The 14153-nt window shown below is 44.2% G+C and overlaps 1 protein-coding gene across 3 annotated transcripts in view; it reads left to right on the top strand.

Annotated features, from left to right (window-relative positions):
- LOC109430725 (steroid hormone receptor ERR2) overlaps positions 1 to 14153 on the top strand; it is a 195570-nt gene that overhangs the window by 161686 nt on the left and 19731 nt on the right. For all 3 annotated transcript variants that reach the window (XM_029857921.2, XM_019706800.3, XM_019706799.3), the window contains one exon: positions 5226 to 5363. In XM_029857921.2, coding sequence (XP_029713781.1) covers positions 5232 to 5363 — 132 coding nt within the window. In that variant the 5' untranslated portion in view covers positions 5226 to 5231. The remainder of the gene's footprint in view (positions 1 to 5225; positions 5364 to 14153) is intronic.

Below are 14153 nucleotides of genomic sequence, written 5' to 3'. Positions count from 1 at the left end.
CCAATATAATCACGTAATGGTGGAGTTCATCCATCCGGTCAGGCTAAGGCCGGGGTGGCCTCTGCTGTACATAGTAGCCGCCTCCATTCCACTCGGTCCATGGCTGTTTGTCTCCAGTTCCGCATTCTGCGTAGGGTCCGTAGATCGTCCTCCACTTGGTCGACCCACCTAGCTCGCTGCGCTCCACGTCTTCTTGTACCGGTCGGATGACTCTCGAGAACCATTTTAGTCGGGTTGCTATCCGACATCCTGATGACGTGACCCGCCCACCGTAGCCTCCCGATTTTCGCAGTATGGACGATGGTTGGTTCTCCCAGCAGCTGATGCAGCTCGTGGTTCATTCGCCTTCTCCAAGTCCCGTCTTCCATCTGCACTCCGCCGTAGATGGTACGCAACACCTTCCGTTCGAAAACTCCAAGGGCGCGTTGGTCCTCTGCACGTAGGGTCCATGTTTCGTGCCCATAGAGGATGACCGGTCTAATCAACGTTTTGTAGATGGTTAACTTCGTGTTACGGCGAACTTTATTCGATCGTAGAGTTCTGCGGAGTCCAAAGTAGGCACGATTTCCTGCCACAATGCGCCTCTGAATTTCTCTGCTGGTGTCGTTATCGTCGGTCACCAGTGAGCCCAAGTACACGAATTCTTCAACCGCCTCGATTTCATCACCGTCGATATGAATTCGGGGTGGCGGGCGCGGTGATTCCTCCCTGGAGCCCTTTGCCATCATGTACTTTGTCTTCGACACATTAATGACTAATCCGATTCGCCTGGCTTCCCTCTTTAGTCGGATGTACGTTTCCGCCATCGTCTCAAATTTACGAGCAATAATATCAATATCATCGGCGAAACCAAGCAGCTGAACGGATTTCGTGAAAATCGTCCCACTCGTGTTTATCCCCGCTCTTCTTATTACACCCTCCAAAGCAATGTTGAACAGCAAGCACGAAAGACCATCACCTTGCCGTAACCCTCTGCGAGATTCGAAGGGACTCGAGAGTGTCCCTGATACTCGAACTACGCACATCACTCGATCCATCGTCGCCTTGATCAACCGTATCAGTTTATCCGGGAATCCGTATTCGTGCATAATCTGCCATAGCTGTTCTCGATCGATTGTATCATACGCCGATTTGAAATCGATGAACAAGTGATGTGTGGGCACGTTGTATTCGCGGCATTTCTGCAACACCTGGCGGATGGCGAACATCTGGTCCGTTGTAGCGCGTTCACCCATGAATCCAGCCTGATATTGCCCCACGAACTCTCTTGCAATCGGTGATAGACGGCGGCATAAAATTTGGGAGAGTATCTTGTAGGCAGCGCTCAGTAGTGTGATCGCGCGGTAGTTTCCGCAATCCAACTTGTCGCCCTTTTTGTAGATGGGACACACGATACCTTCCATCCATTCCTCCGGTAATACTTCCTCCTCCCAAATCTTGGTAATGACCCAGTGTAGTGCTCTCACCAGTGCTTCTCCACCGTATTTTAGAAGCTCGCTTGGTAGTTGATCTGCTCCAGCGGCTTTGTTGTTTTTCAACCGGCCAACCTCCTCCTCAATCTCTTGAAGGTCAGGGGCCGGAAGTCTTTCGTCCTGTGCACATACTCCTAGATCTGTTACCACGCCACCTTCGGTACTTGCAACGTCGCCATTGAGGTGCTCATCGTAATGCTGCCGCCACCTCTCGACCACCTCACGCTCGCTCGTGAGAATATTCCCGTGATTATCTCGGCACATGTCGGCTTGTGGCACAAAGCCTCTGCGCGAGCGGTTCAGCTTCTCGTAGAACTTTCGTGTGTCCTTAGCGCGGTACAGCTCTTCCATCGCTTCGCGATCTCGTTCTTCCTGCTGGCGCTTCTTCATCCGGAAGACTGAGTTCTGCCTGTTCCGCGCCTGTTTGTAACGTGCCTCATTCGCTCTCGTACGGTGTTGCAGCATTCTCGCCCATGCTGCATTCTTCTCGTTTTTCAACTGTTCACATTCGCCGTCGTACCAGTCATTTCTGTGATTCGGAGTCGCGAAGCCTAGTGATGTAGCCGAGGTACTACCTATGGCGGATCGGATGTCCCTCCAGCCACCTTCAAGTGTAGCTGCGCCAAGCTGCTCTTCCGTTGGTAGGGCCACTGCTAACTGCTGCGCGTAGTCTTGAGCCACTTCTACGTTACGAAGTTGCTCGATGTTGAGCCGCGGCGTTCGACTTCGACGCGTGGTGATAACTGTCGAAAGTTTTGAGCGCATGCATACAGCGACTAAGTAGTGATCCGAATCTATATTCGCACTGCGGTATGTGCGGACGTTGGTTATATCCGAGAAGAATTTACCGTCGATTAGAACGTGGTCGATTTGGTTTTCTGTTTGGTGGTCGGGTGATCTCCAGGTGGCTTTGTGGATATCTTTGCGGGGGAAGAAGGTGCTTCGGACTACCATACCACGGGAGGCTGCAAAGTTTACGCATCGCTGGCCGTTTTCATTCGATACGGCGTGCAGGCTGTTTCGCCCGATTACCGGTCTGTACATTTCCTCCCTTCCTACCTGCGCGTTCATGTCGCCGACAACGATTTTCACGTCACGCGGCGAGCAACCATCGTATGTTTGCTCTAACTGCGCGTAGAACGCTTCTTTCTCGTCATCGGGTCTCCCTTCGTGTGGGCAGTGGACGTTGATGATGCTGTAGTTGAAGAAACGGCCCTTAACTCTCAACATGCACATCCTTGCGTTGATCGGCTGCCACCCGATCACACGTTGTCGCATCTTGCCCAACACTATAAATCCTGTTCCCAGTTCATTGGTGGTGCCACAGCTTTGGTAGAAGGTAGCCGCTCGATGCCCGCTTTTCCACACTTTCTGTCCAGTCCAACAAAGTTCCTGCAATGCCACGATGTCGAAGTTGCGGGGATGTAGTTCGTCGTAGATTATCCTGTCACATCCTGCGATACCTAGTGACTTGCAATTCCATGTTCCAAGTTTCCAATCGTAGTCCTTATTTCGTCGCGTGGGTCTTTGCCGATTGTATCGAGTCGTATTTTCTCCTATGTTATTCGCAATGGGGATTTTTACGGGTGGCTTATTGGGCCTACGCCAACACTCCTGTCTCGCCGGAGGGCCATCGTGCCAGTTCTGTTTAACGTCCCAACCAACACTGGGACGACCACGCTGATGGGGCTACCACCTTGGATCTAGCTGGGCGTGGTGCAGCGTTTCTTACTCAGCCGCTGGATGCCAGAACAGACGCTGTTTGAGCCGCACCTCCTTGGTGAACAGACACTCGGATCGTACCTCCTCAATCTAGCTGAAGTCAGAAGGACAACAGTGCCCAGGCTGCACTACCAGCTAAGCACACAACTCTTAGCTGGCGGTCTTTGTCATCGCTTGACCCGTGGAAGCATGAGGTAGGAACTTGTGAGGACCAGAGCTATATTGGACGCTCTCCTTATCGACTCACCGTTTTGCAGCCCGTAATGGTGGAGTTGCTTACCTCATTTTCCACCTTCCAAAGTAATAAGCTTTCTGTACAAATTTGATAAAGACATGAGCTTTTTTGGTAATTCATATAATAAAGGATATCAACAATTGTGTATTTCCTAAGCACAATGGCGCCATACAGCGGTTAATTTTCGCACTAAACATTACCAAAAGATATTGATTAGTTACACATTGCATTTTAAAAATTATTACTGAGTTTGTTATAATGTTGATGTAATGATGATCAAATCACATACATATTCATTTATTGTAACAGATTGTAACTGACTTTGTTAGAACCTTGAAATAATACAAACTAGTTTTCGTACCGATTCCAACAAATATATCTAAATATAAAAAAAACCTTGATATAGATATCAACCATTGATATAATTATGTTATGTTTTTTTATGCCTTTCTGATCGGGTACTGCCACATTTATTTACTGAAAGCTTCATTTGCTAATTAACCGTTTTGTGCTATCGTGTGGCAGTTTGAAGTATTTTTAGGGGTTATGATCATCTGCACAACCGGTTTCCAAAGCTTAAGCTTCAAATGCTATTCTTCCAACAGCCTGGTTGTGATCTTTTCGTCGCCTTTATGGCTATGTCATTTCAAGTCACTGCTTTAACACATTATGATTGATCAATCTGCATTTTGTTAATCTGTCAGCACTGTGATTTATTATCTCGTCGTAAACCGGCGAACTTCCATGGGGTCGCACTCGTCGTCGTCGTAGTCGTCACCCACCACCATTAACGCAAAGAACGCTTCGTTCTCGTGCAAACACCGCCGCTTCATCGTCAACTGCGTTGGTGGGGTTGCAGTCAGTGCTTAGCACTCCGGATGGGATGACGATCATTTTTTTAGGCATTCCGACACTTTACTGCAGCGTAATTTCCGCTCATTTTTATTGTGGTTTGGAGTGTCTCGTCGTGCTTAACAAATGCATCTTTTTTTTTGCAGATTAATCGCTTCGTTGCGTTTGGGGCCGTTTTCGCCCAATTTTTCTCTCATTATTTAGCATTTTATTATTTGCAATCTTCCTCGCCGTATCCGTTCAGTATCTACTGGAGAACAGCTCTCAACCAAACCCCTTCATCATCATACCAAAGCTTCCTCCGCCTCCATGCATTGAAGTTCTCGCGATGCATTCAACGAGTGGGGGATCGTTTTTGTCGAAGTCATTCCGGCTGAGAGCAGCTCGTTAATTCACGTTGCACTTCAGATGTAAGGTTCGTGTGCGCTACGGCATCGCGTCAATTTCGGGTTGGTTGGGGGTTTACGATGATGGGTCAACAAACACTGTCAAGGTTTCTGTAGATTGTTTCTTCTGTTGCATCTGTCTGTGCCACGGGTTGATCGTCTTCACGTCGGTCAGAGGCGTTTCGGTGAATTTGGTCGTGTGCCGGGCCAGACACGGTTTATCGCAGATCCCATCAATCAATTATATGCACATCCAACCGGCTTCGAAGAATGCACCTGAGAAATAAAAATGATAATATGAAGCTCATCAATTGAACCGGTGAACCGTCAAGCCAGGGGGTGTACGAATTCACCATGCCCCAGCGATTCGAAATTAATTACCGACGATTTCGCAGCCATCTACTTCACTTCCATAACTGCATTCAGTTTCGTTCTCGCACCATAATCAAGCATCACGCACACTTCCATTGCATTAAATTCGGCTAAAGGAAGTCCCGACTACGCGATGCATCAGAAACTAATTGGTCTCTATTTCTTTCTGCCGTTGTCTTTTTGCAGGTTTCCATGATGGCTGGCGAGGGGACACCCGCGCGGATCAAACAGGAATTGATTGAAACCTCCTGCTGTAGCCCGTCACCGTCATCCGGGGGAAGCCTATCGCAGAATCTGCTCTACGGCTCATCGCAGAATGCTAAGGTAGGTTTGAATGTCTTATGGATGCGGCAGCTATTCACCAACATATTGGAATGGAGTTCTACATAGAGCATTTGAATCAATAGCCAAAGAGGGTAGCTTGGGGTTCCTGAAATTTCCAGGAACGCACAGTGGAGCACCTAGTACATCAAAACTGATCAAAATTATTTTGACGCATTTTCGCAACCCAAATGCAACCCAAATTAGTAATGAAACGTATTTCATAGTTTTCGTATTTTTTTATTTCGTCATTAGGGTGACCAATTTTATGATTGTAAAAGTCAAGATTTTTCGAAACTAAAATTTTTCAAAAAATCACAACTTTTGAACCAGTTGACCGATTTTAAACTTCTTTTTTTTTTGCTTGAAAGCTGTTGAATTCTAGTTTTCAGCAAAAATACGTTAAGAGGGCCAAATAGTGTTTTAAGGCAAATAATATCATATAATAATATAATTTTCACGATTTTTTCAAAGTGTTGCAACTTTTGAAATCGGAAACATCCGGAAGGTTTTCTTTCTGCATTTGAAAGAGGAACAATACTTTTATCATACACTAAACGCAGATTTTCCGGAAACAGCCGGAAAATCAACTTATTTCATTTTGAATGCACGGTAAAGGGTTCCATCAAATATTTTTTTCAATATTTTCATATATTGTATGTAAATTCAACGTCAATTTGTTTGGGTTTCAAATTAACAGAATAACAACATTAATCTTCTTTAAAAAACTGTATCGTTAAATTGATTAACTATCAATTTCATTCACTTTGTACGGTCAAAACTTGCACGCGCTGTGAGTTATATCAAAGAAAACGGCTAAACTTCAGCTTCACTTAACCTCTTCTGATAAGCGTAAACAAAACATTTGGACACTGCTTAGCTGTCAAACGATTACACGATAACTACACTTAGCAAAAACAGAACGGAAAACCCAATTACTTCATTTTGAGTTTTTCCACTTATGATCAGGTTTTGATGTGATTTACTCCAATGTGGAACGTAGTGAGAGTTAGTTACTTTGTGTAGTAGTCCCAGGCGAAATTGGAATGGATCTGGTAGTTTACCCGCACGTCGTCCATCGGGGCTTTGTTCAGCCTGGTCAGCTTCCCAGGGAAGCCGTTTTCGTCCCAAAATCATGGAGCTCTGTGCTGTCGATACTGTCGCATGCCGCATTGAACTCGATGAAGAGGTGATGCGGTGGGACTTGTATTGGTTTTGGCGGAATTTCTAAATGATTTGTCATACGGTGAGGATCTGGTCCGTTATCGACCTGCCGTCGATGAAGCCGGCTCGATGACTTCCTCCGAACTAAATCGTTTTAGGTGACAGTCGCTAGAAAATGATCTGGCATAGGACTTTGTGTGTTTGCACTCTATGACAGATGCGTATTCCGACCTTAACTGTAAAGTCGTTTTCAGTATCCCTCACTTGACTCAAAGTAAAAATTATTCCCCATCGTATATTGTGCGACAGAAACAAGCTCTGAAAAATAAAAAAAATAATCTATATTGTAACCAAACACTTTTAGCATAACGTTGCCTTGAAGCCCACATATTCTTCTGTAGAAGTCCTGTAAGAATATTGGCCTGTATGTTTCATACAATAAAGTGATGACCCAATTGTGTGAGCAAATGTTTACAATTTAGGCGATTCGTTGAGGATAGCTGAGTTAATCTCCGAAGAAATTATTGGGAGAACTCCGAAAGGAATCTTGAAGGAATCCGTAGAGGAAGTCTTGGATGAATTCCTTACTTATTTCTAAAGAAAACTCTGTAGGAATTCCTGGTAGAATCTTGTCAGGAATTTCTGAAGTTAAGTTTGCCGGAATCAACAGAGGAATCCCTGGAAATACTACTAATGGAATATTAGGAGGATTTTTGAAGCATAACATGAGGAACTTCTGTAGGTATCTGATAGAGACGTCTAGTCAAGTAAGAGTGCAAGTAACTAATGAAGATTTATTCATGCATAATTCAACGCTTACTATGATCTAACATCCCCCCTTAAGCGGTAATTCCTAACATTTTTCTCTCTTCAAACAGCTTTGAATTTGGTACAGGTTTAGTAAAAATATCGGCTGCCTGAAGGATCGATGATACATGGTTTAAACAAATTGCCCTAGATGCTAATTGTTCTCGTACATAGGGCAGTGCATGAAATTATCTCCTTCTCTTTCACTCTTACAGAAATTTTGTAAACAACAAGGCCACGAAACGTCAGAATCCCATACAAAATCAAAACAGTGCAGTGCCCTATAATGGTGTCTTATGTCTATGTGCTTGCTTCTTGAAGAGTAGCCCACATCTTCCTCCGCCAGGCTGATGGCGCTCTTGTTGTCGCAGTTGATCGGTACTGACATTTCGGCGCCATGAAGCTCTTGACGGAATCCTCTCCACCAAGCCGCTTCCTGGGTAGCAGATGAAAGTGCCATATATTCGGCTTCGGTAGTAGACAGTGCTACCGTGGATTGCCTTTTCGAGCTCCATGAAACCGCACCGCCGCTCTGCATAAACACGTAGCCGGAAACTGAACGCCGAGTTTCAACGTCGTTTGCCCAATCTGCATCACTGTAGCCTTGGAAATCCTGCTCCGAATCAGCCCGGTACACTAGCTTGTGGTTTTCGTCCCCTTCAGATATCGTAGAATACGCTTCGCTGCCGTCCAGTGTGCTGATCCCGGATCGTTACTGAAGCTGCTGACAACACTTACCGCGTAGCTGATATCAGGCCGAGAGCATTGTGCAACGAATTGCAAACCACCAACCAGCTCTTTGAACGGAATACTTTTCATCCTTTCCTTTTCTTCCACAGACTCCGGCTTCATCGCTTCTGATTGACGTCCAGGGGTGTCGATACTGGGTTTGACTCCTCCATCCGGAATCGCTTCAAAAGTTCATCAATATAATGCTCCTGGTCTATGGCAACCATCCCATCGGATCGTGTGACCCGGAGTCCCAGAATCTGCTTGACCTGCCCCATGTCCTTCATTTGGAATTCGGAACATAACTGCTGCTTTACCTGGTCCACTAGCGCTTGATTGTTGGAAAATAGTAGGAAGTCATCAACGTAAACGGATATGATGATCACCTTCCCATCCTCGAAACGATAATATACGCACGAGTCGTACATTGATCTCTGGAATCCAATCGCCTTGAGCTTTTGATCCAGCTTCTGGTTCCAAACGCGGCTGGCCTTAAGCCATAAAGTGCCTTCTTGAGACGGCATACCTTCGTCGGAGCTCGTTCGTCCCGAAATCCTTCCGGCTGCTCCATATAAATCTCCTCTCCGTGCAGCTCGCCCTGCAGGAAAGCAGTCACCGCATCCATTTGGTGCACCTGAAGATTGTGCTTGGCTGCCATCGCCAAGAGGTACCGCACGGTCGCATACCGTACCACGGGAGAGTAGGTCGCATCGTAGTCCACGCCTTTGACTTGTGAATATCCCTTTATCACGAGTCGAGCCTTATGCCGCCGGGTGGAAGTGTCGGCATTCGTCTTCAGCTTGAACACCCACTTGCTCTTGAGTGCTTTCCGACCTGCTGGTAGATCGACCAAGGACCACGTATCGTTATCGCACAACGATCGATGCTCGGACTTCATCGCTTCGATCCAGCAGTCATGATCTGGCCGTTCCAACGCCTGTTGGAATGTCTCCGGCTCCCCGGAAATCTGTGGAATAGATGACGACGGAAGCATACCGCTGCAGATCGAATTATTACTCCACTTGCCTTGGACTGGGCGCTCCCAGACACTGTGCCCAGAATCGTGTTGCGGTCCAACATCTTCTTCCTTTTCGTGTGACGGGAGCGCAATGATGGACGACCTCGCTAGGTCTGGACGATTCTGTGAAAGTGCAAGATTCTGAGGAAGGATACTGTACGTCACCTTAAAGTCAGAATATTTGCCTGGTATTTTGCGCTCCCTCGCGCTGCGCCTCGTGGTAGGTTGTGAAATGTTCCGAGTTAATTGCGGAGGGAGCGCAGTGGATTGCTGCACTACGACTGGATAACAGTCTTCTTCGTTGTCTTCGAAGGCGGCCACCGGAAATGGCACTGTTGTCGGATCCACATCTTCATTCATCTCGACATGTACACTAGGCCTGTCCAGCTTTTCAAAAATGTTCTCTGATTCTCAAGTCCACCCCCATATTTTGATTGGCATCCTGAAAGAAGCAACTGGTCAAAATTTCAGCCAAATTCATTGAAATTAAGAGGTGCATCAAATCAATTTTGTGTTTTTCGACTATTTTTGAACTTCAAAAAATCATAACTACGCTAAAACATATCAAAACTTAATTCTCTTGGCAGAAATTGAAAGCTATGCTTGTTTGCTACAACTTCTCCAAACAATGTGTACCAATAAAATTGAAGGAAACATGTGTAACTATCACATTTGTAATCAGAAAAACCTTAAAAAGTTGAGTTTTTGATAGATTTTGTTCTGGAACACCCTAATATACTTAATAAGTTTGATATTTTAAAACGGCATCATATTCTCTTATGTTTTTTGGTTATTTGCTTCTTTGACACCAATGCTGTAGGAGTTGAGCAAAAAATATTAAAATTCGGGAAAGCCAAATGTGGCGTAAAAATTAGCTTTTTGGAGGCAATCACGTTGTGGCGCGAAATTGTACTGAACGTAGTAGCTTTGCTTCCTTGTAGTTTGACTAGGCTACCCCCTACTACGGGTGATAACAAACAAGCGTGATGACAGGTGTTGGCTTTCATATCAGTGCTGACGCGATGCCACTTTTTGCGCGCCAAAGCGTGATTGCACCCGAAAAGCTAGTTTTTAGGCCACATTTGGCTTTCACGAATTTTAGTAATTTTTGCTCAACTCCTACAGCATTAGTGTCAAAGAAGCAAATAACCAAAAAACATTGAAGAATATGATGCCGTTTTGAAAAATCCAACTCATTACGTATATTAGGGTATTCCAGAACAAAATCTATCAAAAAATCAACTTTTTAAGGTTTTTCTGATTACAAATGTAATAATTACACATGTTTCCTTCAATTTCATAGGCACACGTTATTCGGAGAAGTTGTAGCAAACAAGTATAGCTTTCAATTTCTGCCAAAAGAATTAAGTTTTGGCATGTTTTAGCGTAGTTATGATTTTTTGAAGTTCAAAAATAATCGAAAAACACAAAATTGATTTGATGCACCTGTTAATTTCAATGGATTTGGCTGAAATTTTGACCAGTTACTTCTTTCAGGATGCCAATCAAAATATCGGGGTGGACTTGAGAATCAGAGAACATTTTTGAAAAGCTGGACAGGCCTAATGTACACGCTTCAGATCTTCACTCAGGATAACCACATCACGACTGACGAACACTTGCTTGGTCGCTGGGTCGTACACTCTGTAGCCTTTGGAGCAGTCGACGTAGCCAACAAGAACGCACGACCTGGATTTCGGATCGAATTCCTTCCGATTTACTTTTGGGACATACGCCATTGCACTCGACCCGAACACACGCAGGTTTGCAACATCTGGCTTCCTTCCGGTGAATTCTTCAATCGGTGTAACTTGCTTCCCCTTCGTCGGTGATCGGTTGATCAAATACACCGCCGTCGACGTCGCTTCAGCCCAAAATCGTTTGTCCAGACCAGAATCGAACAGCAAACATCTGGCTCGTTCTTCGATCGTCCGATTCATCCGCTCCGCGAGCCCGTTTTGCTGCGGATTATAGGCTACTGATGTCTCGTGGCGGATGCCACTTGTCTTCAGAAACTGCTGGAACTTGTTACCGACATATTCGGTTCCGTTGTCGGTCCGGAAGCGCTTGAGGGACCTACCAGTCTGTTTCTCGACGTACGCTTTGAACTCAACGAATGCGTCAAAAGCTTCTCCTTTGGACTTCAGAAAATAGACGTGCGTCATACGGCTGGCATCGTCTATAAACGTAACGAAATATTTGCTTCCTCCTATCGATGGCTTCTCCATCGGTCCGCATAAATCCGAATGAACCAGGTCCAGTAGTCCACTCGATCGGTTGCCCATTGACTTGAACGGAAGTTTGTGGTGCTTACCTTCAGCACACCGGGCGCAGGCTGGAATATCTTTCCCACGGACGTCGATTCCAGTAACCATTGACGGCAAACGCTTCACGCTGTCCAAGTTGAGATACAACGCACGCTTTAGGTCGGTCATACTGCTTAAGCTTGTACAAACCGTCCTCCTCGGTACCGGTTGCGATGATTTCATCGGTGGATTCGCTGCTAACCTCGCAAGAGTCCTTCGAAAAACTCACACGATATCCTTTGTTGCAAATACGGCTTACCGAAAGCAAGTTGACCGCCAGGTCTGGAACAAACAGAACATCAGCGATATCTAGTGTGCTACACATACCTTCAACATCGGCATCCAGTTTGACCCTGCCGACGCACATTGGTCGGGCTCCATACAAAGGAGCGGCCAAAACTCTCAAAAAACGAAATTGATATTTTTAAACTTTATTTCACCTTATAACAAAGTTAATGTATTGTACTTTTATGATTCTTAATTAACCCTCTAATACCCAATCCCGCCTTTAGACGGGGTATAGTTTGAGCATTTTTGTAATTTTTGTTTCGTGGAAAATCAAACTTTTTATATTTTTGACTGATATTTAGGACTGTTCTGTATATCTCAAAATGGTTTTTGGTGTATTTACATTTTTTAAAAATCATTGAAAAATTGATGTTTTAGTCACCTTTTAGAAGTCTCTGTTTATTTTGTATTAAATCGGTACAATTGACATATTTTAATTTTTTTCCAAATCATTCTATCCTTGTTTAATAGTTTAAGGGAATCGAATACACACTAAAATTATTTTCCTTAAAATTACACGGAAAATAAAATTTTATGTGAAAAAAATTTAAAATAATAATATTTCAACAATAATCATAAAATCTCAAAATGTTTTCATCTAAAAAAATCCGTTCCCCAAATTGGCTTCCAGGAAAAATATAAAAGTGTGGAGATGTTCAAAAATAAAAATTAGAAAAATCAAAAACTGAAATTGACGAAATCGAGAATTAAAAAGAATCATCTTCCAAAACATGTTTAAATCGATTTTAGATGACGAAAAATGATATTTAGATCAAAATCAAAAATTTGGGTATTAGAGGGTTAAAAGCGTACCAGCTTTTGTATTTCAATGACATTTTCACTGCCAAAGTGGCCTAAGTCATAAAATTGAAAAATGAATTATTCGAAAAAAGTAAAATAATAATATTTTGAGAATGGAATATAAGTTTTAAGTTATCCAGCATATGAAAGCTTGTTATTGGACTGTTTGAATGCACGTATGGTGCAAAATTAATATGTCACCAAACTTTTCAAATTTTCATATATTGTACCTTGGAAATTTTGGTAATTTTTAAGTTAAAAAACGGTTCGTGTCGTCACGTGTCGCCGCAATTTCGAATAGTACATCTTAAACATCATGCTTAGAGCTGCCTAAAAACGTTTAAATATTTTGCAGAAATTTGCTGTTTTTCAAATTAGAGCTATTTAAAAAAGTCATGTTTTTTTCATATATTTTACGTTATTTTTCCATTTTTTACTGAAATAAAATTTATCTTTCCACATTTTTTACACGTTTTGAACAAACTTGATTGGATTTGATCGAAAGATGATCATTTATTTAAATTCGAATTGATTTTTTAATAAAAACGCAAAAAATATGGGGTTTTACTGTTTTTCAACGTTTTTGAAATTATTGAAATGACGTAATTTTTGAATACCCCTTTTTAAACACTAAAAATACTATATAACATATCTAGGCAACCTATAACTTCGATTAAACACATAAAAAGAGTTTTGGCCGAACTTTATCTTTTTCCGACCATTGTGCGACGGCCGGAACAGGAACTTCGGTGTCATTCGCTACGAATATACTCTCCGTGACATCTCTCTTGTCGATCAGTGCCCGCTCGGATGTGCACATGTGCCGCCCTGCTCCAGAATCCAGAATCCAATCTTCTTCCTCTAGCTTGGAATTCTTGCTTGCTAACAACGCCGTTTGCTTTCCGTGGAATCCTTTCTCGGGCCTTGACTTCGGTTTCGCTTGACATTCGGATGCGTAATGTCCCAGCTTCTCACACTTGAAGCATTTCACGTTGGACTTGTCCTTCTTCCTCTGCCTGCACCTTCTCTGAACGGGTGGCCAACGCACCAACAGTACCGCTTGACTTGCAATCTGTATCGATGGAGACGTCTTGCAAAATTTTAGACTTGACCATGTCCGCGGTGAGCTTGATCCCAGATGCATCGAGCCCCATAATCATTGGCTCGTATTGCTTCGGTAGTCCCATGAGCAGGATTAACTACAGCCATTCGTCGTCCAGCACGAACCCAATCTGTTCTAGCTTGTGGCTCGTTGACATGATTTCGTCGACGTACTCCTTTACGGACGAGCAATCTTCCAACTCCAGCCTGGTCAATTTCCGCAACAAGCTTATCTTCCGGTACCGCCCGCAATCTTGAAACGCCGTTTTCAAGCTGTTCCAGGCTTCCTTCGCTGTTTTGGACCGCTGGACGAGGCTATAGTTGTACGGCTCAATGCTGAGACATATGGTTGCCAGCGCCCTGTCTGACAAATCCGGATCCACTTGAAAATCATCCGGGTGATCCACCGCGCGCCAGGTGCCCTCGCGGATCATCACCATACGCATCGCAAAGGTCCACGTGACATAACTCTCTCGTCCTTTCAGCTTCTGCACTGCCGGAAGCGAAAGCTGCTGCTTGGGATTCTCGCCGCACTCCCCATCTGCGCGTACTGGTGCACATTTTCACCATGTTCACCAT

The sequence above is a fragment of the Aedes albopictus genome, chromosome 1 (genome assembly GCF_035046485.1).
Source record: "Aedes albopictus strain Foshan chromosome 1, AalbF5, whole genome shotgun sequence".
Classification (NCBI taxonomy): Eukaryota; Metazoa; Arthropoda; class Insecta; order Diptera; family Culicidae; genus Aedes; species Aedes albopictus.
The sequence above is the reverse complement of the archived record's forward strand: the minus strand, read 5'-3'. Positions and strand labels throughout refer to the sequence as shown.